Source organism: Leopardus geoffroyi, chromosome E1, assembly GCF_018350155.1.
Source record: "Leopardus geoffroyi isolate Oge1 chromosome E1, O.geoffroyi_Oge1_pat1.0, whole genome shotgun sequence".
NCBI classification, from domain to species: domain Eukaryota; kingdom Metazoa; phylum Chordata; class Mammalia; order Carnivora; family Felidae; genus Leopardus; species Leopardus geoffroyi.
The window spans coordinates 24,417,969-24,439,514 of NC_059330.1; the positions used below are offsets into that span (position 1 = coordinate 24,417,969).

Consider the following 21,546-nt stretch of genomic DNA (forward strand, 5'->3'; position numbering starts at 1 on the left):
CACAGTAAGTAGAATTTATTATTGTAATAGCTTGGGAGGCCCAGTGGGTGCTCAAAGCCCCATGGAAGGAAGACAGAAGAGTCATATTAACTCAACTGTACAACTTCAACAAAGACGTAGAGGCAAGAAGGCAGCAAGCAAGATGGGGAGGATGGGAGGTGGTTAAAATCAGCAAAAATTAAAACCCAGCCAGGATCTCCGTCAACAACTTATTTAAGAGTAAGGCATCCCACAGGCCAGGGGTAATTGGGTGGGGGAAGCCTCTCTTTCTCCCCGGGGTGGGGATGGGGAACAGGCCAAGCGGGGTGGGGGATGAGGGGGCGAACAGCCTCTTTATTAACACAATTATTTTATTTGCCGAAAGGTAATCATCCTAAGTGAGGTCAAGGCGGCTGGCACGGGAAGGCTCTGCAGGCGGCTGGCCCTCGTTGCCATAGCAACGGAGCCCGATCACTTCTAGCAGCTGCAAGGGCTGGAGGTTCCTGAGAAAGGAGCCCCCCAGAGAAAGGCTGAAGGCGACCTGCAGGTATTGCATTCCTCCTCTCAGCTCTAAGTGACAGACCAAGAGTCCCTGGGGGAATGTCCAGCCCAGGTTCACAGGGAGCCCATCCTAGGGGAGAGGGGTCTCTGTGTCCATCATCTCATTTCATCCCATAATACCCTGCAAAGAAGAGAGTAAGCATCACCTGACCATTTTACAGAAAGCTGTGGCTCAGAGGAGCTAGTGATCTATCCACGGACACACAACCCCTAGGATTTGGAGGCTGGAGTCTGAAGCCTAAGGCACCATTTCCAGTTGCCTCAGAAGCAGGAGCTGTGACAGGACAAGGAGGGATTAGACCAGAGTCTTGATTGATCAGAAAAACTGGGTCAGAGGAAAAGTTGCTAACTTAGAAGTCAGGGAAGCCCAGGTTTGAGTCCCAACTCCCCTCTTACAAGCCACTTCACCCTCAGCAAATTTGCTCTGAGCCTTGGTTTATCCAATGCATTCTGCACTTGTGACTTGCCAGTCTCTGCAAACGTAAGTAATGACCAATTCATATTTCCTCATCTGTAAAATGGGCCAACTAAGCCTTGCCCCAGAGACTCAGGACCTCAGTGGTGACTGGTAAACTTGCTGCAGTGTACAAACGTTAAGAAGCTTGTTCTCTAATTTTCGCCCAAATCTTAGAGTGTGTTAGCTGTGCATAGAAGGGAACAAAATACTCCCTGACCTCAAATCTTCCGGCCCTGAAGTTCAGGAGACAGCACAGGCGAGGCAGGCCCATTGTGGATGCAGCCTATACTGGGGTCCATTTTGCTTGTGCCCGCAGCACCTATCGCCCTCTGGTGGAGGAGTCTGACAGCCACAGGGACAACCGTGCAAGCCTCAGGGAATTCAGATTTGGGGGAGGGGAGGGATAGAAGGAAGAAGAGAGGCAGCGGGGAGGGAGCCCCATTTACTGAGGGCCTGCTCAGCTCCTCGCCCTTTTCTGGAGATCCTGGTAACCCTGGGGACAAGTGCCCTGAAGTAATTATCCCTGTTCCACAAGAAGGAAATCAAGACTTGACATGGTTAGGAACAGCCCAGGATCCCTAAGGCGGGGACACATGCCCAGGGGCATCTGACCTCAAAACTCTTCAGATCACAAGCAGGAAGAGAAACGGAGGTCTCAAGGAAGCAATGGCTCCTTCTCCCAGGAGTAGGACCACTCTGGCCCAGATACCACAGGGAGGCATTCTGGAGGCCCCTGTCCTCCTCCTGCACCTTCTCCCAGCTATCTTCTCCACCAGCCATATCAGGGTCCCAGTCTCCTATGACACACACACTCACGCTCACGCTTGGAGAGTTCTGGCATACTGAAGACATCCACAAAGAAGCCGTTCATTCAACTTCCCATTTTAGATTCACTCACCTCCTCTGAGGCTGCCAGTTGGAGTTCCCATCCTGTGCCAGACAACATTGAGCAAAGGCAGGAGATGAAAGGGGGACTGTTCAGCATGCATATGGCCCTGGAGGACCCCAGGTGGGGGACCTGACAGGAGAACTTCTGAGGGAAAGGTGGGCAATGGAGAAGAGAGTTCTTGAGGGGTGACTCCCGACTAGTCACACAGAGACCAGGGAAGTTTCTGGGTCATGAGGCAGAGAGAATCAGAGACAAGATGAGAGACAGAGAGAGGAAGGGGATGGCTTTAGCTTCACAGCTGGACCTGGCAGCAATGCCCAGGGTACTGGCCACACTCCAGCTAGATAACAGCTCCAGCACAGGCCTAAGCTTTAGTCAGTGGATCTAAGGCTTGGCCACAATCAGCAGTAAGGAAGATTAGCAGAGACCTGGCAGGGAAAGAGGAGGTGGGTGTTTGGCCAAGGAACGGTTGTATGGACCTCTCTTGAGTCGGAGTCAGGGGCTTTCATTGACCCTTCCCATGAGGTGTAGAGTAAAAGACAGAGGTGGGAGTCAGGCTGAGCCATGTCAACAGGGAGGGAAGAAATATGACCCACTGAAGCCCAGCTAGACCCCAAAACTCAGCCCCAACCCTCTTTCCCCCAATCCCAACAAGTCTCAAGTAAGACCCCAGGATGCCTGGTCAGGGGCATGCCACTCAAGGTGTCCATGCCATCCTTAGTTGGAGAAGGGGGTCTCAGCATAGGAGCTCTGGTGACCTTATTCTCCCCCTTTAGGCCAGGCTGTACAGAGGGAAGGACCGAATGGGTCACATCCCCAATCCCCAAGAGCTCTGGAGAGAGGGTGGAAAGTAGGAGGCGACAAATAGTATCAGCTGCCCAGCATAACTTATTAGCATCCAGGCGAGATTAATCAAGCCCAGAAACCTCGAGCAGACCCCTAATTAGTTGCTGCTGATAACTATATTTGTCATGCTCTCCAATTATTCCACTGTAAATTTCAGAGTTTAATTGCACCTTGTTCTTCATTGAAGTGTCACTGTTTGCACACGCTCCCCTAATTCTTTAGCAAATTTGACAAAATTCAGCATTAAATATAGATTATCTTTAGATTTCCATAATTAACACAACCAAACTGTCTCAGGCCTAAATATTTCTCCCAGTGCCATAAATCTGGCCTGTCCCCAGAACCCAGAGTGCTGCTCCCAGCTCCCTGGCGGAGGCCTCTGGGAGAACATGCATTCACAGTCATGAACTTGACATGTCTTGCACAGGGTTGGGGTATGGGTAGTGGGTGAGGCTTCATTGAGGACGCATAACCAGGGACCATTCCACCCCCAAATTTATAGGAGGCCCCATTGAGGCTGCTCCTTGGGGTAGCTCAGCCGTGTCCTAGGGTTTAGAAGGCCAGTCCAGCACCATGGCTGACCTCTAGGCCCTGGCAGGTGGGCTAGAGGCAAGTGGCCCAGCCTATAGCCAAGCTGAAAGTCACTTCACCCTCCAAAAGCCAAAGGGCCCTGTTTATGACTTTTTCCCCCATTAAGGCTGGCCTTGGTGTTTGACTTTATGCTAGGAACATGACCCGGGCAGACAGGAATGCCTTCCATGTCACAAAGCCTCCCTGGCACCCTCACTGCCCATCTTCTCTCCTAACCTACTCTCTCCAGACTCACCAGGTGAATATATGGCCATTTGACTTAAACATGCCCACCTGGGACTCTTAGTTCAGATTGGAGGAGGGGAAGAATTTGTGCCCGCCTCCAACATTAGGTTGGGAATCTTTCCCACCAGCCCCCAAACCCCAAACCTAATACTGCAACAAAGTCAGCAAGGTGCCCCATTTCCAAGATGACAAAGGGACAGCAGGGGTGAATGCGAGAGGGCAGAGAAGCCTGTGCCCCCTCCTCCTCCAGAGCCCTACCTAGTCCTTGACCCCTAGGAAGAGAACCATATCTTGGGTTTATCCCAAGTCAAGTCCCTTCTTCAGGCTGGCTGTTTCATGGGCAGCACAGCATTCAGAGATCAACTGCAAGCCAAGACCTCCACTCAACACTGCATTCATGCAGATACACACACGCACTTATAGACACACACACAGATATAGAAATAGACACAGGTGCACAGAGACACAGTGCTGACACCCACAGACACACATGCAGACACAAAATCACACACCAACACACAAGGACAGACATACACACGCAGAAACACATACCCCTCTGCCTAAGATGGGGGTAACCAGGCAGAGAAATAAATCAGTACCATATTCAGGGTCTTGCCACGCTGAAGGGCCAGAGTGGGCTGGAGGCTCCAGCAGACAGTATCTACAACCTCTCACACTCCCTATTGCCTGCCAGCCCAATGCTCCTCAGTTTCCCTGAGGAAGCTATGGTGGTGGTTGAGGGGTTGAAGATGGGAACCGACAGTAATACTGAGAAGCCTCGAAGTGTACTCACAGCAAATTTGGAGGAAAATCAATGGCCTTTAATGAGATTTGATTTTTCTCTATGATGGGCTGGGCTGGGGGTAATGTGGGGGAAATTTCTGGGTGCAACGTGGGAGATGAGTCAGGTCACAGAATGCAGGGCTGGCTGGGAAAGACTGCACAACCAGAGTGAGGAAGCTCCAGGCCTAGTAGCCACAGGGACAGGCAGAGACAGAGGACCAACAGACAGGATATCAGACTGCCATCCAGCACTTCCCACAAGGCCCAGAGAGGGCCCCTGGTCCAGCTCAGGTATCTGTCATGGCTGAGCTGCGTTCTGGATCCAGGAGTCTGGATTTCCCTGCCCTCAAAAGGAATGAGGGGCTGGCCAGGGCCAAGAACAGTGGGAAGTGGTCACCAGAGGGTAGGGAATATATAGCCCATTCAGGGTTATTGGCTTTGGAGGGTGCTGAGAGGCAATTATGAGTGCTTAAATGCAATCACTGGAGTTCACTGAGGATGTGTCAGGCTCCAGCCACCTGTTATTGTCATTCTGCAAAAAACCCTATAAGAGAGGTGGCAGCCCCTTGCTCAGATGAGGATGAGTATCAGAGAAGTCAAAGAGACTGCCCAAATTCATCCAGCCAGCAAGTGCCTCAGGCAGTACCTGAATCAAGGTCTACCAGGCTCTTAAGTCCTTGTTTCATCCATTTGGCTCACAAGCAGCCCCTCATAGGTGATGAAGGAGCCACATCTTCATCTCTCTTATCTTCCAGCCCAGGGGTCCAAGATACTTGGGCCATCTGGGGTCAGAGCTTGGGTTTAGGCTCCAGCATGACAAGAACTCAGGGAATCTCCTCCACACATAGATCCCAATACAAGACTTCCCCAGGCACAGAGGATGGTACACTTGTCAGCTGCCATCCTGCCCACCCCACCCCACTTCACTGGCAAGCTTTGAGCTCCCCCTCCTTCCTTGCTGAATTCTACAAGAGATCAGAGGCCATCAACCCAACCTTAACGTCCTCCACCTGAAGTTTCTGTGCAACATCCTACCTGAATGGTCATCTGAGTGCTTATATTCCTCCAGTGACAGGGACCTCACTACCTCCAAAGTACCCCATTCAGCCTCTGGAATTCTGTTAGCTTGAGCTGCTGTCTCCCTGAGCTTCCCACTGGTTCCAGCCCTGCCCTCTGGGTCACTGCCTGCCCAATTTGACCTAAAGGTGTTGGCAGAATTCCTGACAGTGGAGAGAAGTAGTTAAAAACAATAATTTTGGATGGATTCAGTGATGGTTTCTTGGGTATGATAGCAAAAGCACAGGCAACAAAAGAAAAAATAGATAAATAGGACTAAATCAAAATTTAAAACTTCTGTACATCAGAGGACACAATCAGCAGAGTGATAAGGTAATCTACAGAATAGGAGAAAATATTTGCAAATCATCATCTGATGAGGGGTTAATATCCAAAAAATATAAAGAATTCCTACAACTCAACAACAAACAACAGCAACAACAAATAACCTAATTAAAAATTGGGCAAAGGACATGAATAAACATTTCACCAAGGATGATATACACTTGGCCAATAAGCATAGGAAAATATGCTCAGCATCATCAGTCATTAAGGAAATTAAACCAGTAATGAGATATCACCTCACACCCATTAGGATGAATACTATCAAAAAACAAAACAAAACAAAACAAAATAACAAGTGTTGGTGAGGATGTGAAGAAGTTGGAACCCTTGGGCACTGTTGCTTTAGGAGGGTAAAATGGAGGGAGGGTAAAATGGTTACAGATGCTATGGAAAACAATATGTAGGTTCCTCAAAAAAATAAAGATAGATCCAGCAACCCCACTTTTAGGTATATATTCAAAAGAACTGAAAACAGGATCTCAAAGAGATACGTGTACGTCCATGTTCATTGCAGCATTTTTCACCATAGGCAAGACATGGAAGCAACCCAAGTGTCAGTCAACCAATAAATGGATAAACAAAATGTGGAGCCTGCTTCAGATTCTGTGTGTCCCCCCGACTCTGCCCTTTCCTTTCTTGCACTCTCTGTTTCTCAAAAATAAACATTAAAAAAAAAAAAGGTCACATACATAGATACATAGAAAATACAGTGATGGTTGTCAGGGGCTGGGGCAAGAGGAGTGGGGAGTTCTTATTTAATGGGTACAGAGTTTTGGTTCAGTTTCAGATGGAAAAGATCTGCAGGTCTATTGTACTACAATGTGAGTAAACTTAACTACTGAATTATCCACTTAAAAATGGTTAAGATGGTAACCAGGAAAGAAGGAAAAAGCAATGGTTTTGGAGTCAGACAGAACTGGATTTGAGTCCCAGCTCTGCTATTTCCTTCATGACCTGGGGCAAGTTGCCAAATGTCTCTGAGCCTCATAGTTCTCAACTCAACCACAGAATCCAACCTGTGAGCATTTATCTCATTGACCAAGCAGTGAAGGGCCTGGGATATTGGTGTGAAACTCCACACATGGAGTTTCAGAAGCAGCAGAACCATGTTCTGGAAGCTACCGTTGGTGGAAGCTGCTCAGGCCTCTCAGACTGGAGTTGGGACAACTGTCATCCCCGGACTGACTGTCCACTCCAAGCCCTATAGGGCCCCTGCCCTCATTCCCTCTCCTACCCATTTCCTCCTGCTCTCCTTATCCCTCACCCCACTCCAGGCACACCATACCCCCAGCCTAGAGCATATGAAGCATGGCCCCCGACAGGGGGTCTTTGCATTTATTTGGTGTTTCTACTGCTCAGAATGCTCTCAAATGGCTTGCTCCTTCACTCTCCTCAGGTCTTTACTTAAAAGGTCACCTTTTCAAGGAGGCCCCTCCCTCACTACACCATTTAAAACAGCACCTTCTCCCAACCACTGCACTTCCATACCCTTTTCCCTCTGCTCTATTTCCTGCATAACACATTACATAACTTTACTTATTGATTTTTGACTTGCTTACTGCTAATATCCCCAGCTGGCACATAGTAGGTGCTCAGTAAATCTTGTTAAGTGACAGCATGAGCCAAGCCTTGGCCTTCTGTCCTCAGAGACCTTCTGTCCCATCCTCTACCCCCATCCTAGTGGCAGGGTCTGCAGCTTTAAGGACTCCCATCCCAGGTCCTGGCAGGGGAGGGGGAGCCCCACTTCCCCTGCAGCCCCAGGCTCCCCAACTGCCACTCCGCCCAGCCTGGGCACCAATCCTGTCCATCAATACCGGCCTCCAGCAGCCACACTTGGACGCCCACTCCAATCGATAACCAGCGGCTGCCATCGATCAGCCCCCAGGGTATCAGGAGCCAAGGGAGAGGAGAGGAGAGGGGCAGAAAGGGTATAGAGACAGAGCCCTAGAAAGGGAGCAGCAACAGGGAGCCCCCAGTGACAGGCAGACATGACAGAGATCATCAAAAAACAGGCAGAGCTGAGAGAGGGGAGGCACCAGACCCCAAGCTAGGAAGGCAAGGAGACAGACACAGATGGAAGCCCCGAGAAAGAAGGAAGAGGCAGGCTGGGAAGAGTTCTTGAAGGCCTACCATGTGCCGTGAGCACCTTTTTTCAGGCCCCAGCACAACCCTGGGAGAAAGATTACTGGTGCCATTTTACAGAAAGGAAATGAAGCTCAGAGGTTAAGAAACTGGACCAAGGCCTGAGCCTTGGTTTGGGAGCAGGGCCAGGACTTAAACCTAAATCTGGGTGTCTCTGGGAGTCCAGGCTCTTTACTGCACCCCACAGTAGCTTGAGCTGTGTATTCTGACCTCCAGCTGGGGCATACCACCCACAGCCACGTGGCAAGCTGAAGGACATGGTCCCCACCCCCCTCTGCAGGATGCCCCACTTAGAGATTGTCAGGATGGTTCAGGAGAAGTGGAGTGGAGAGAAGGGCTAGGGGTATTACATGGGGGAGGGTTTAGTGCTGTGGGGGTGGGGGGAGGGTGGCTGTGTGCAGATTTGGCCTCCTCAACTGAAGGCCTCCTAGCTGATGCTTGAGCTGGAAGCTCTCTCCTTCTAAGCTCAGCTCCCCACCTTCCATCCCCCACCCCCTACAAACCCTTCTGATTGTCACAGCATGACCTTAGGTAAGTTACTTAACCTTTCTGGGCCCCAGTTTCCTATCTATAAACGAAAGGTAATAACAGTGCCTACCCCAAAGCATCATGAGGACTAAATGAGACAAGGCACCTAAAACTGTTAGCACATGGTAAGTACATAATAAATGTTAGTATCATCACCATCATCATCATCACCCATCACCCTGCTGTGCACATGGCTTCAGGGTCCCATACCCACCGCAGTGAGACTGTTCTAAGTATGTGTGCTGGTATCAGGGCTCTGATTCAAACAAGATCCTGCCCCTTGCTGTGCCTGACCCCCAGCTAGTCCCCCCTTCTATGGGAAGGGCATCTGTGCAGGGCCTGGATACAGATGGGTCTCAGCAGGGTCGAGGGCTGAAGGGTTCTACAGAGCATCCCCTCACTCTCGATTAGCTCCTTTGTTGCAGAGAATCAAGAGCAGCTGTGGCTAGGGAATCATTTGTGTATTGTCTTCTCCAAAAGTGGAAGGGGAGGGCCAGCTGGAATTGAGCTATTTGCCTCCAACCCACAATAGAGAAAAGGAGGGAGAGGCAGTTAGTCTCCAACCTCAGGACCCATTTATGTGCTTATCTGTGATTTTTAAATACCCAGTATGTGCCTGGCCCTGGGCTGAGACCTGGGAATATAAAAGGAGTGAAGCCAACTCCTGCCTTGATTATGTAAAAGACAGGAGTGGGGATTCCTAGAGGTGGGAGGGGCTTTCATGTCTGCTCCACAGAGGCCTGTGGGGGCTTGGGGGTTACTTGCAAGAAGGGACAAAGCCCACTGTCTTGCCACCTCCCTTATATGCAGACTTGTGCCTTGGTTTCTTCTTTCTAGAGGAAACTGCTCAGCCAACTGACATTTTTTTTGAGACTACAGATCAACCACAAAAGGTGACACTTCTCATGGAGTCTCTCTTCTGACACCTACAAACCTCAGCAAAAGAGCTGGGAGCCTGAAGGGAAGAGGAAGTACAGAGGTGGCAGGAGAAAGCAGGGCCAGCCAAGTTCAGCCAGCTGCAGGGTTGGGGCAGGGGGCAGCTGGGCCCAGCCCCTCCTTCCTGGCCCACAGCTGGTGAAGGGTCTCCTCTGAAATGGAATATTGTGACAGAGAGGGCATAGTATTTCCATCAGAATCCTTCTTGGAGTGTCTGGAGAGGAACATTGTTTAGAAGCAGCCTTCCCAGAGCCCAAGATAGTAATCTCCTGGTCCTAATTCATTGCCCAGCCCCACTCCTTTTTCCCAGTCTGGGGAAGAAACTGGGACAATTAACTGGAGCTTCTCTAAACATGGCTCTGCTCCCCCACCCACCCCAGTTGGCTAAACAGGGCTCTGCGATTTAAAAATATAATTCAGAGATTAGTTGTTGTGCCTGCAAAATAACAATGGCTGCATTATTGAGAATTTACAATTTTCTGAGCCCTGTGCTACCCTGCTATAGGTATGGTGTCCCTGTTTTTACAGAAGCAACTGAATGTCCTGGAAAATAAGCGATTTTCCTTAGGTCATCCAGCTGGGAAAAGGTGAACCAGGATTAGAACCCAAGCTGGTACTGCTCACATCAAGTCACAGATTTGAAAGGAAGAAGTGTCCAGATTGGGATGCAGTGGGGCTGGGTGACTAGAATTTACTGATGAGAGGTTGATGGGGAGGAAAAAGAAAGAGGCAGCCCCAGGTACTATGTCTCCTGACCAGGCCTCCAGGACCCTGAGGGGAGGGGATAGTGACAGCCTCCTGGCCAGTGGCCACCTCTCTGCCACATAAAACCTTCTCTATGTGCATCTGATTCCAGATCTAGGAATGGGGCACATTGAGCTCTGGCTGAGTGGGGGGTAGTGAGAACTTTCTGGAGCACCTCCCCCAGGAGGATGAGCTGAAGACCACCAGGGAGGTGTTAATGAAACAGGGAAGCTGTGAACAGACCCAGGAGTGATTCCAATCTGACACTTCCACCCTAGCCCCCACCAGTAATGAGCTGGGACCTGCCCTTCTCCCCAGAGAGGAGGGTGAGAGGAGAAGAGGAAGTCCCTGGGCATCTTTGTAGCTTCAGATGCTTCTGTTCATTTTCATCATCATCATCATCTTCCCTACAATAAAAAGCTTGTATTATTAAGCACCTACTATGTCCCATGCACTATGCCAAGTCAATTTCCTAAATCCAGTAATGAATCATCACAAACTATGTTTGTAGTAGTAGTACCTACTATCCTTATCTCCATTTTATAGGTGACAAAACTGAGGCTCGATTGGATTAAGTGACTGGCCTGAGGTAGAGTCAACATTTGGAGGCAGGACCTTCTTGACTCAGAAGTCTGCATTCTTAATATTTTTGCTACTGTGCTTTTTGGCGTGGGCCCACAAGAGTCCTCAGCGGGAAGGTGGGCGGAGTGGGAATGTTCCTCTGTCTGGGAACAGGTAGAGGATCCCAACCCTTGGGACCCTCCATGCAGAGAGACATGTATGTGTAGCCCCAGAGCTGGAGCCGGTGTGGTGAATAAAGGCAGCGGGCCCACCCATGTACCCAGAGGTTCCAGAACGGGGAAGAAAGAGGGAAGAAGAGGAGCCTAGCCCTACCACCAAACCTCATGGTCTCCCTGTGTGCTCTCTCCGGATCTTCTTTCCATGGGTGCAATGAGAGTTGGGCCAGGTGACTCCAAGGAGGGACTCCAGCTCTGCCCCCTGCCTGGGAAAGGGGAGGGAGAGGAGCACAGCCCTGAAAGAGTATGTGTGTTTACGGAGGGGTGTGTGTTAGGAAGAGCCCTGCCTCCAGGCCCTAGAGGGAGGGGCTGAGCAACTCTGTGAGTGGAGTCCCATGTTTGTAAACATCATTAATCAGGGATTAGCAGATGGGCATGCTAATTGCACCTGTGGAAGCCGGAGACCTCAAGGTTGATTACATTTACAAACTGTGGGGATCCCTGGCGCCTGGCCCTGCAAGAGTGATGGGGGAGGGTCTAGTTTAGGACCTCAGCCTCGGGAAAGGAGCTGGCAATTTCCCCTCCTGCCAAAACCCAACCAAACAAATTTCCAGCCCTGCAAGGGGCTGGGGTGCTGGCCACAATTCAGCTGTTCTGGAATACCAACCTTCTGAGATCCTTTCCCTCTTGGCTGGGGAGGCCTGACAAAGGAGGATCTTGCCAATGTCATTCCAACACCCTCCCCTCTCCAACCCCCTCCAGCTGCTCTCAGGAGTACATCTCCTTGTGTATTGCAGCTGAAATATGTCTTAGAGTCTATGGGGAAATTGAGGCCAGGGTGGCAGGACAGCGGAGCCCATGCAGCTCAGGTGCTGCAAAAACAGCTGCCATGCTCCTCCAGGATTGGGCTGAGGGCTTTACATGAGTGAGCTCATTTAATCCGCACTCTGATCCTCTGAAGTGGAGTCTGTTGGAAAAGTTAAGGGATATGTCCATATTTACACTACCAGCAAGTCAGAATTGGAACTCAAAGCAAGAGCTACTTAACAGTCAGTCTCACGTTCTTAAATGTGGCTCTTCAGGGTCATCCTTACCCTGCCCTGCAGAGGATGGACCTCCACCTTGCCTCTGCCTTCATACCCACAGCCACAGCTGCCCCAGCTCCTGTGTATTTAACCATACTTGCTGAGCAGCCTGTATGCATCAGGCCACCCCAAAGAAATTCAGACCTCATCCTTTGCCTTAGGGTCTCAGGTGCTTCGTTTTGGAAATGCCTGGTTTGCACAACCTAACTACATACCTGTGTGCATGGCAGGTAATTACGGCCTCAATACCTTTTAGTTCAAGTGAGCCTGCCTTCCCAGAGGCCAGCTGGCTTGCTGCCCACGGGATGAAGCAGGGAGGAGCCCCTGTGCCTGGCTTTTAGCACCGAGAGTGGCCCTCTAGATGGCTCGAACTACTGGGACCCAGAAAACTGAACAACATGCCCAAAGCAAGTTAGATAAGGTTCCAGACATGACATAGGAGTCCATGGGCAGGAAAGCAGGCTCTGAACCCCGAGTACCCCGAACCCCAACTTCTAGGTTCCATGATGGGTTTGTTCCCAGAGAGCAGAGCTCGATTCTCTACTGCCACATGGAGGGAACACCAGGACATCTCAGTTCATTTCCATCAAGTCTATTAGTTGGGATTCTCCAGAGAAACAGAACCAACAGGTGATATATATATCTGTATACTTATCTATATACACACATACAATGCTTATTTATTATGAGGACTTGGCTCATGTGGTTATGAGGCTGGCAAGTCCAGGTTCTGCAGAGAACAGCAAGCTGGAGACCTTGGAGAGCTGATGACGCAGTTCCCATCTAAAGGCCAGCAGGCTTGAGACCAGAAAAAGCCCATGTTTCAGTTCCAAAAGGCAGGAAGAATTCTTAGGGGAGAAGCTTTTTTTTTTTTTTTTTTTTTTTTTCTTCCCTCTATTCAGGTCTTCAACTGATTGGATGAGGTCCACCCACACTGGAAAGGGCACTTTGGCTTACTCAGTCTACAGATTTAGATATCAATCTCATACAAAAACACCCTCACAGAAACACTGAGTATAAGGTTTGACCAACTATCTAGGCATTCTGTGGCCCAGGCAACTTGATACATAAACTGAGCCATTATATCCATGTCTGTACTATCATGTGCTAGTCCTGGGGTGCACAGCGCCTAGGTTTACAGAATGCTTTTTACTGATACTCTCATTTTGTTTTTACAAATCTTTGTTGGGGAGGGGTTGGCTGGAGCAGGTACTGAAGGCACTATCCCCATTTTATAGATGAGGAGGCTGAGAAGCCATCCAGGTAAGAAGCCAATAGAGTCAGGGCTCGACCCACCATCTTCTGAACCTAGGGACAGATGAAAGGCCGACTGGCCCAAACTTTTAGGCATGCACTCAAAAGTACAGGTATGAATGATTTGGAAGCAGTTTCTTGGACATGAGAAGGTGGCTTGAAGACCAGTGATCCTCAGATCTGGCAGCATACTAGCATCAACCGGGGAGCTCTAAAAAACATGGGACCTGGCTCCTACCGCAGAGATTCTGATCTAATCATTCTGATGCCTCTGGGCAGCTGGAATATTAAAGCTGTCTCCCTCCGCACCACCACACATACCCCCAACCCCACCTAAGGTGTAGCCAAGGTTCAAAACCACATTAGGATCTTGGCTAAGAGTGCAGCATAGATAGGGGAGGCAGTGTGATATGCCCAAAGCTCACACATGCCAGGGTCAGAATCTGTGTGGCAGTTGGAGACAGACCACTCAAGGGTACCAATGTGGTAGAGATCTCTATGGAGTTTTATGAAAAGGTTCTTCTTTCTTGAGAGGAAAAACTTTGACTTTAAAGCAATCTTAGGCCCTTCTATTTTATTATTTATTTATTTTGAGAGGGAGTGAGCAAGTGGGGGGACAGGCAGAAAGACAGGGAGAGAGAATCCCAAGCAGGCACCGCATTGTCAGCACAGAGCCTGATGTGGGGCTCAATCTCACGAACGATGCGATCATGACCTGAGCAGAAGTAAAGAGTCAGATGCTTAACCAACTGAGCCACCAAGGCGCCCATGCAATCTTGGGCCCTTTTAAAACAGATTCAAGGGGCGCCTGGGTGGCGCAGTCGGTTAGGCGTCCGAATTCAGCCAGGTCACGATCTCGCAGTCCGTGAGTTCGAGCCCCGCATCAGGCTCTGGGCTGATGGCTCAGAGCCTGGAGCCTGTTTCCGATTCTGTGTCTCCCTCTCTCTCTGCCCCTCCCCCGTTCATGCTCTGTCTCTCTCTGTCCCAAAAATGAATAAACGTTGAAAAAAAAAATTAAAAAAAAACAAAAAAAAAAAACAGATTCAAATGTCTTTTTAAATAGGAATCCCAAGATAATTTCATTCCAAAGAGAAAAGAGTGGTACCTCTTACTGAGCACTACCGTGTGGAAGGCACTGAGCTCATGTTGCCCTCTCTATCCTCCCACAACTTGGGAAGGTAGGGTGATCCCCCTTCACCAATGAGGAGACTGAGGCTCGGGTGGGAAGGGAACTTGTTCAAGGTGACAGAGCAATTAGGACTTTAACTTAGGTTGCTGTCCTCCAGGATCCATACTCCAGAGCAGTGGTTCTCAACGAGGGCGATTGTGTCCTCCAGGGGACATGTGGCAACGTCTGGAGACATTTTTGGTTGTCACACTGGGGGGCAGGAGGTGCTCCTGGCATCCAGTGGGTAGAAGCCAGGGATGTTGTTGAACATCCTATGAGGCACAGGACAAGCCATCCAACAAAGAGTTATCTGGCCCAGAATGTCAATACTGCTGAGGTCCTGGAGCCCCTACTCCAGTGGTTCTTAGCCTGGGCTACACATTAGACTCATTTGGGGGCAGGAGGGGAGGGCTTTCAAACTCCTGATACCCAGGTTGCCCCCTGACCAATTACATCAGATTCTCTGGGGGTGGGTCCCCAGTGTGAGTTGTTTTTGAAAGATTGCCAGGTGGTTCCAATGGGTAGCCAAGACTGCTCTAAACTACTTATACCGGGGGCTTCTGCTCCATTTGTGGGACCCTGTGGGAGGAGCACCAAATCCATGTGGGTTGTACAATAAACAGCAACACTGTCCCCACTACTCCACAGAACCAAAGGCCAGGGCTCTGGTTCATTGGTTCCTTTCTCAGAGGTGCACTGACTGATGAGTCACTGGTGAGGAGGTCTGGAAGGCCAGTGAGGTGAGAGGTGTTTGCTAATCTTTCCCTTGCCTCTCTGGGGGCCACAGCCAGGAATCTCCAGAGGTGGCTGCAAAAACTTCCAGAAGAGACTACGGATCAAAGAGCAAGGCTGCCATCTAGTGGAAGAATGGGACAGGATGGCCCAGGTGACATTTTATTGGATCCTCACAAAGAGCCCTGTGAGGGACAGCAGGATGAAGCCTCGTGCTCAAGGCCCCCACTGGGGCAGGCAGGGTTGGAGCCTGGATTTGTACCCGTCTAGTCCACAAGAGGAACGAGGACTTCCTCTACATTCTCACACTGGTTCAAGAGGAATAGGACACCTGGACTAGGCTGCCCAATTCCCTTTGTATGTCTTGACTTCCAGGCAGGGCCCAGGAGGAAAGAGACCCTCTGTCCCAGCACAATCTTGGAGACTAACAAGCTGCCACTTCCAACCGCAAGTCCAAAATCAAAACAGGAAACTGAACTTTCCTTTGGTCTCCATCGCAGAGCTTCCTGCCCTACAAGATAGTGCCTAATAAACAGGGGCCTGGGTGAACTCTCAGGCAAGAGACTCCAGTATATTCGATCATGTGGATGTGTGTGCCCTCTAGCACACACACCTCAGACAGTCCAAGTCAGCCCCCATTATGCCTCTCTTGTTCTGGTTCTGAGGACAGTCCTGGGTGCTGAGCCACTCTGGGCCCTGCTGATGTGGCTGAGGTTCCTTGCGGGTCTTAGAGAAGTTGCTCTCTCTTCTCTGCAGAGAAACCCTTCCTCTGGCTGCAAATGGAGTGAAGAAGAATTCCTGCACCGACAGACAAAAAGACAAAAGGGGAAGAGAGAGGATGGAGAAGAGGAAGGACCACGTGTCAGCACTCCCTCTTCTCATCCTCAAAGGATGCATTTGGGGCACCTGGGTGGCTCAGTCGGTTGAGCATCTGACTTCAACTCAGGTCATGATCTCATGTCTCATGAGTTCAAGCCCCACATCAGGGTCTAAGCTGACAGCCTGGAGCCTGCTTCAGATTCTGTGTCTCCCTCTCTCTCTGCCCCTCCCCTGCTCACATTCTGTCTCTGTCTCAAAGACAAACATAAAAAATTTTTTTTTAAAAAGATCCATTTTCCCCATCTGGCACATAAAGTGACTGAGGCACAGAAAGACAAGGAAAATTGTTGAGGGTAAAACACCTACACATGTGTGGTCAGAGGGCAAGAAGTCAGGCAACAGTAGACTCACCTGCAGCCACGGAGACATTCAAGGAGTCAAGTCCAGAGGGCAGCTGCCGGCCAGGCAGGATTGTAAGGAGAAGCTGGCAGGAGGCCTGTACCTCCTTGGACAGACCAGAGCCCTCATTACCTGCAGGGCATAGAGGCAGAGGGTTAAGGATACCCCAGTTGGACACATGGGCACTCTGGACATGCACATCTGAACAAGGAAAAGTGGGGACATCTACCTACCCAGCACTAGGACAGTAGGCTGGTCCCAGAGGAACTCCAAGCAGCTAGTGACAGGGATCTCAGAGAACGAGGAAATCTCAGGCCCCAGGCAGCCCACTGTGCCAGCTACGAGCCAGCCCTCCCGGGCTCTGGCCTGAAAGGAGGAAGAAGAAATCAAGTTCTAGGTCACGAAACCTTCATTCAAGCCCCAGCTGAGGAGCTGGTCTTGCACATATAGTCATTCCCTTGCTGATCCATTCAATTCATCAACGGTTATTAAGCCTCTAGAATGGGCAGGCTCTGTTCTAAGTGATGGGGACAGGGCAGAGAACAAAATGGGCCCAAATCCCAGCTACCCAGTGGAAGGGTGATCAGGGAAGGCCTCACTGAGGCAATACTGGAGTGGAGACCTGAACGAGATGAAGGAGTACCAAGCATACATCTGGGGGCAGAATAATCTAGGCAGAAATGAGTTAAGTGCAAAGGCTGAGGCTGGCACTTATGTGACACATGGGAGGAACAGTGGAGTGGCAAGGTGGTGGCGGGTGGGGAGGGAGGACGAGAGGGAGGGAGACAGGAGAGGGAACAAAGAGCCACATAAGGTAGGACCTCAAAGGCCACTAGAAGGACTTTGGCTTTTGCTCTCTGAGAGAGATGTGAAGGCTTTGAAAGGTTCTGAGCAGAGAAGTAACATGTTTCAACAGAATCACTCTGCCTGCTGGGTTGACAGCCAATAGCAAGAGATGGGACATTCCCACAATAATGCAGGCAAGAGATGATGGAGGCCTGCGCCAGAGTGGGAGCTGCAGAGATGGGGAGGATTGGTGGGAATACAAAAATACCTTCATGGTAAAACCAAAAGAATTTGTGGATAGGGTGGGCCATGGCAAGCAGGAAGAATCAAGGCCACCACAGCACTGGGCCTAAATAAAGGGATGCGGTTGCCATCGATCGAGCTGGGCAAAGTCTACAGAAGGAAGTGCTTGGCTTCGAAAATGTGAAGTTTGAAATGCCCCTCAGACCACAAAAGAAGCTGTTGAGTAAGCAACTTGATAATATGAATCTGGGGTTGAGAAGTCAGATCCAGGCTAGCATATACATTTGGGAGACAGCCAAGCATAGGTGGTATTTAATGCCCTGAGACTGGATGAAACCAAGAAATGAACATATACAGAACAGAGATCCAAGGACTGGGCCTGGGAGACCTAGGGGGGCAGATGGTCATGGGAGCAGTCAAATGCAAGGCAAGACTGCCCCCTTGTGTCCATCAATAGAAGCACAACTGAAAACAGAAACCTGGACCAGGAAAGGGGTTTCTTTACTTAGGTTTACCCCTTCCTGGATATCAAAGTTGTTGTTGTTGGTGGTGGTGGTTTGTTTGGGTTTTGGTTTTCTGTACGGTTGGGGGGGTGGGCGGGAGAAAGGTATAAGTGAATCTGTCTTTGTTCAAAGAGCCTTTCAGGCTGTGCCCCCACTCAGAATGCATGACTCCTGCCAACCAGCTTCTCACAGTCCATCACACCATTTACTGAAAACCTACTTGGTAGGCAGCGAGGATCTGAGGTATACTAGCCTCCAAGGCAAAGAGATATGCCTGGAGAAGGAGTACAGTAAAGGGAATGAAGCTAGGAAGTCTTTAACTTCAGATTCTGCCCTACTTATGGTTTTGAAAATTTCCAGAATCCTTCCCTTCCAAAAGGGATTTAGAAGGACGTAGGAAACGATGCCAACATTCCCCTTTTTCTCCCCTTCTTTCATCAACTGCTGGATGAGTGCCCTTGGAGAGACTGAGTTTGTCTCGTTTCTTCTCTACCCACCGTCCGCCTCCCCGCCATTACCTGTAAAAAACCGGCCAGGTCATCAGTGGAGAACAGGTCCATCACCTCCATAGCCCCCGCGCTGGCTTTGCTGACTACTGGAGTGAGTGGGCAGCTGCAAATTTCCCCATGCCCTGCATTAAACTGGGTAATCTCAAACCCGGTGCTTTGCCCTAGCCAACCCCCACCTCCCCGCCCCGCCTCCCTGACCCTGGCCCCCAAGGGTTAAGGGTGAGAATTCTGACGATGGGGCGAGGGATCAAGGGTCAAGGTGCTTAGAAACTCGGCTGTGCCCCAAAGCGGGGCACATGGGGATTAAGGGATGTCCATGCCTGTTTCTCCCGCTGGTGATGACTTTATCCACTCCGAGAAAATGAGCAGAACGCAGCACGCCCCCAAGGTTCCGGGGATCCTGGAGCCCTTCGAGGACGAGCCACAGCTGCCGGGGGTCGTCGCCTGGCCTCGCCTCCCCGACCTCAGTCCAAGGCCGAGGCTGAAGCGGGCTCACCTCCATGCAGACGCCCTGGTGGACCTGGTAGCGGCACAGGGCGTCCAGCTTCTGCCGTCTGGGCCGCAGAACTGGTATGTCACGCGCCTCTGCCGCCCGGAGCAGCTCGGCCCGCTCCCCTTGCAACCCTGACCTGCCAGCCTGGAGCAGAAGCCTGGCCACGCGGCGACGAGCAGCTCGCAGAGCCAGGAGACAAGGGGACAGGCCAAACAGACGCTCCAGTCCCTCCGCAGATCGCGGGGTCGGCGCCAGGTCATCCAGTAGCAGGCGGCTTAGCTCCTCCCCTCCGGGCCGCTCCCCACGCCTCGCCGCTTGAGAGGAATGACGCGCGAGCAGGCGACCCGAAAACCGCGAGGTCGCGCCCCTGACGGCCCAGAGCAGTGCCATGGTCGATGCCCCCTGCTACGTCATCAGGATTGGTCACTCCCGCCGCGGCCCGCTCCGGGTCCCCAACATTGGCGAAGGAGACCCGATGGCCGTCTCTACCTCGCCCCCTCAGAGTACGAATAGCCTGGATTCTCGACTTAGACTACCCACAACCAGGTAGCCTAACCAAGGCCGCCCCTCCCCGGCTCCCACGTGGGCTACTCTGCTTCCGGGTTCGGGCGGCCCGCCCCCTGCCCGCTGACGCACTGCGCATGCCCGACCGCCAGGCGGTGCCCACAGCGCCTCCTGCAGGACTAGCTGAGCCACAGCCTTCTCTGTACCGCGACCTGCTGGGCTTCCCCCTACTACCGGCATCATTCTGTGCCTTTCGAGGTCCCAGAAGGCTGTTGGGCCACATCCACCCAGACACCGGCAAAAGCCACTTGAAAAGGGATGTGTTCCAACCAGGTCAGTCGTGGTGATTCCCCCCCGCCCCCCCGACATCCAGTCCACCACCAGGTGCTGGGGATTTTCCTCAGAAGCTTCTGCATCCAGCCCCTCCTCTGCACCTCCACTGCCTTGTCAAACCCTCAGCATCAGTCAACAGGACGCCAGCAGTAACTTCCTATCCCGTGGCGGCTGATTCTCCAAGTGACAGCTCTGTGCCTCTCCTGCACCTGCTGACAAGCCAACTGATGTCCTTGGCCCATAGGTAATCACCAGACTCTTTGCTTAGCACACAGACCTCCGGTGATCCAGGCAGCAGCTTCCTTTTCGGCCCCATCTCACTCCTGCACTACATTCTGTGCTGTTCCCATGACATTGCCTGCTTTTTTGGCCTCCCGGCCTTGTATCCACTGTTGTCCTCTTTCCTGGCTGGCAAACTCCTACCCATTTTCAAGACTCAACCCAAACCCACATCTGCTACCTAAGATAATCCACACTCCAGGAGTGATGACCCAAAGCGCCCACCTTCCCACTCACCTGGAAGAAATTCTGAGGCACAACCACCCCTGATCACAGAAAAGGAGAAAGAACAGAAAGATACTCCTGAAGCCAAGGTAGGTTGTTGCAATTTTTCTTTTTTAATTATCACAGTGAAACCCAGTTGGGAGGCAGGGCCTGATATTCAGCTGCCATAGTCAGTGTGGAGTGATGACCCCACTGGGAGCAGAGAAGCCAAGCCTGGGCTGGAGAACTGGGGTGGGTGAAGAGAAGAGGCAATGGGGGCAGTAGGGCAGGGAGAGGAGGAAGCCTAGGGCCTTGGATAGCTATTCAGATAGAAGGTGAGGGCTTCTCTCTGCCACCTCCTCCTTGAGGGACAGGGGTTGGGGTACAAGAAGATAGGGGGAAGCCCCCCTTTTGGCCACAGTTCCTTCCCCAGGTCAAAAGGAAGAGACCAAAGAGAGCACACAAAGGCCAAGGAGCCTAAGAAGTGGACCAATAATAAGTTAACATGTAAAACAATTGGGGACACCTAACCTCCTCTCCCCAGCCCACTGTTCATATTTGTGGTGGACGTAATTTGATAAGACATAAAAACTTCAAAAAAATTTGTAGCCCCTGGTGGGTTGGAGAGAGGAAGCAGAATCCAGGAGTCTGGAAATCAACACCTAAAATCCAGAGGCAGGAGCCAAGCCGTGAGGCTTGGGGACGGAAGACAGAACTCCCCACAGGAAACTAGGTCATCTACTCCGTGGGCCTCATCTGGATGTCCCCAATCTGCTGGAAGGCACAAGGCTTGAGGCAGACAGGATGCTCTCCCCACCCACTAGGCCTCCCTGCTGTCCTCCTCTGGGATGGCTGGGCTCTTCCAGGGGGTGGACAGTCAAGGCCAGACTCACCTGGACACGTGGAAGGGTGCTTGAGGACATAGATGACAGCCTCAGCCACATCTTCAGGTTTGAGACACTGGAGAGTATGGGAGGAAAGAGGGATGGTGAGGGCAGAGTGAACCTCCCACCTCTGACGTCCTCTCCAACATCTTCATCCCCACCCCAACCCTCCAGGAGGGGTGACAGGCTGGCTAGAAGAGTGCGGTCTAAAGGCCAGGGTTCCCTCTGCATTCACTTAGGGAGTGAGTGGCTCACTGACCTCAGAGTGAGGCCTCACCTTTATGCGTTCATAGATGGCAGCTGCCTTCTCAGGATCCTTGTTGTGGAGTTTGAAGGAGAATTGTGTCTCCGCCACTTCTGGAGAGATGCACTGGACCAACAGAGAGGGCCTGCTCAGGAGCTGAGCTGAGCCCTGCCTCCATCCCAGTCAGAAGCTAGGCTTAGGGGAGAGACAGGATGGAAAACACGGGGGCCCCCCTGCTTCACAGTGATGGCTGCCCAATGTCCAGCAGCCACCTCCTCCTCCCAAAGC

General features: G+C 51.3%; 3 protein-coding genes across 9 annotated transcripts in view; 1 reads left to right on the forward strand and 2 right to left on the reverse strand.

The window, feature by feature from the left end:
• On the reverse strand, positions 1-19,436 carry MRM1 (mitochondrial rRNA methyltransferase 1). Of its 2 annotated transcripts, none has more exons than XM_045488170.1 (5): positions 18,638-19,398; positions 18,327-18,420; positions 16,510-16,642; positions 16,289-16,408; positions 1-661 (listed from the first exon to the last, which is right to left on the reverse strand). In XM_045488170.1, the coding sequence occupies exons 1-5, from the start codon at positions 19,198-19,200 to the stop codon at positions 642-644; spliced, it is 930 nt and encodes a 309-aa protein (XP_045344126.1). In that variant the 5' UTR covers positions 19,201-19,398; the 3' UTR covers positions 1-641. The 2 variants fall into 2 exon arrangements, with proteins under 2 accessions (XP_045344126.1, XP_045344125.1); XM_045488169.1 differs by lacking the exon at positions 1-661 and adding an exon at positions 15,184-15,856 and having other exon boundaries at positions 18,638-19,436.
• The window catches only part of LOC123603355, a 9,307-nt gene continuing 6,966 nt past the window's right edge, over positions 19,206-21,546 (forward strand). For 2 of the 6 annotated variants that reach the window (XM_045488172.1, XM_045488173.1), the window contains exons 1-2: positions 19,206-19,647; positions 20,113-20,240. In XM_045488172.1, coding sequence (XP_045344128.1) covers positions 19,206-19,647; positions 20,113-20,240 — 570 coding nt within the window. Of the gene's footprint in view, positions 20,241-20,563; positions 20,642-21,546 lie in introns of those variants that run through there. The other 4 variants (XM_045488174.1, XR_006714847.1, XR_006714846.1 and 1 more) reach the window with 4 other exon arrangements.
• The window catches only part of DHRS11 (dehydrogenase/reductase 11), a 9,915-nt gene continuing 9,228 nt past the window's right edge, over positions 20,860-21,546 (reverse strand). The window contains 2 exon segments of the mRNA XM_045488176.1: positions 20,860-21,090; positions 21,292-21,384. Coding sequence (XP_045344132.1) covers positions 20,860-21,090; positions 21,292-21,384 — 324 coding nt within the window.

Excerpts from the sequence above, each read along its gene's own strand:
- MRM1 (XM_045488169.1), bottom strand. The coding sequence starts at position 19,200 with ATGGCACTGCTCTGGGCCGTCAGGGGCGCGACCTCGCGGTTTTCGGGT. Across the intron at positions 16,643-18,326 it reads ACCTGGCCGGTTTTTTACAG|GCCAGAGCCCGGGAGGGCTG; the intron begins GTAATGGCGGGG and ends TCCTCCTTTCAG. Across the intron at positions 15,857-16,288 it reads GAATGTCTCCGTGGCTGCAG|GAATTCTTCTTCACTCCATT; the intron begins GTGAGTCTACTG and ends CTGTCGGTGCAG.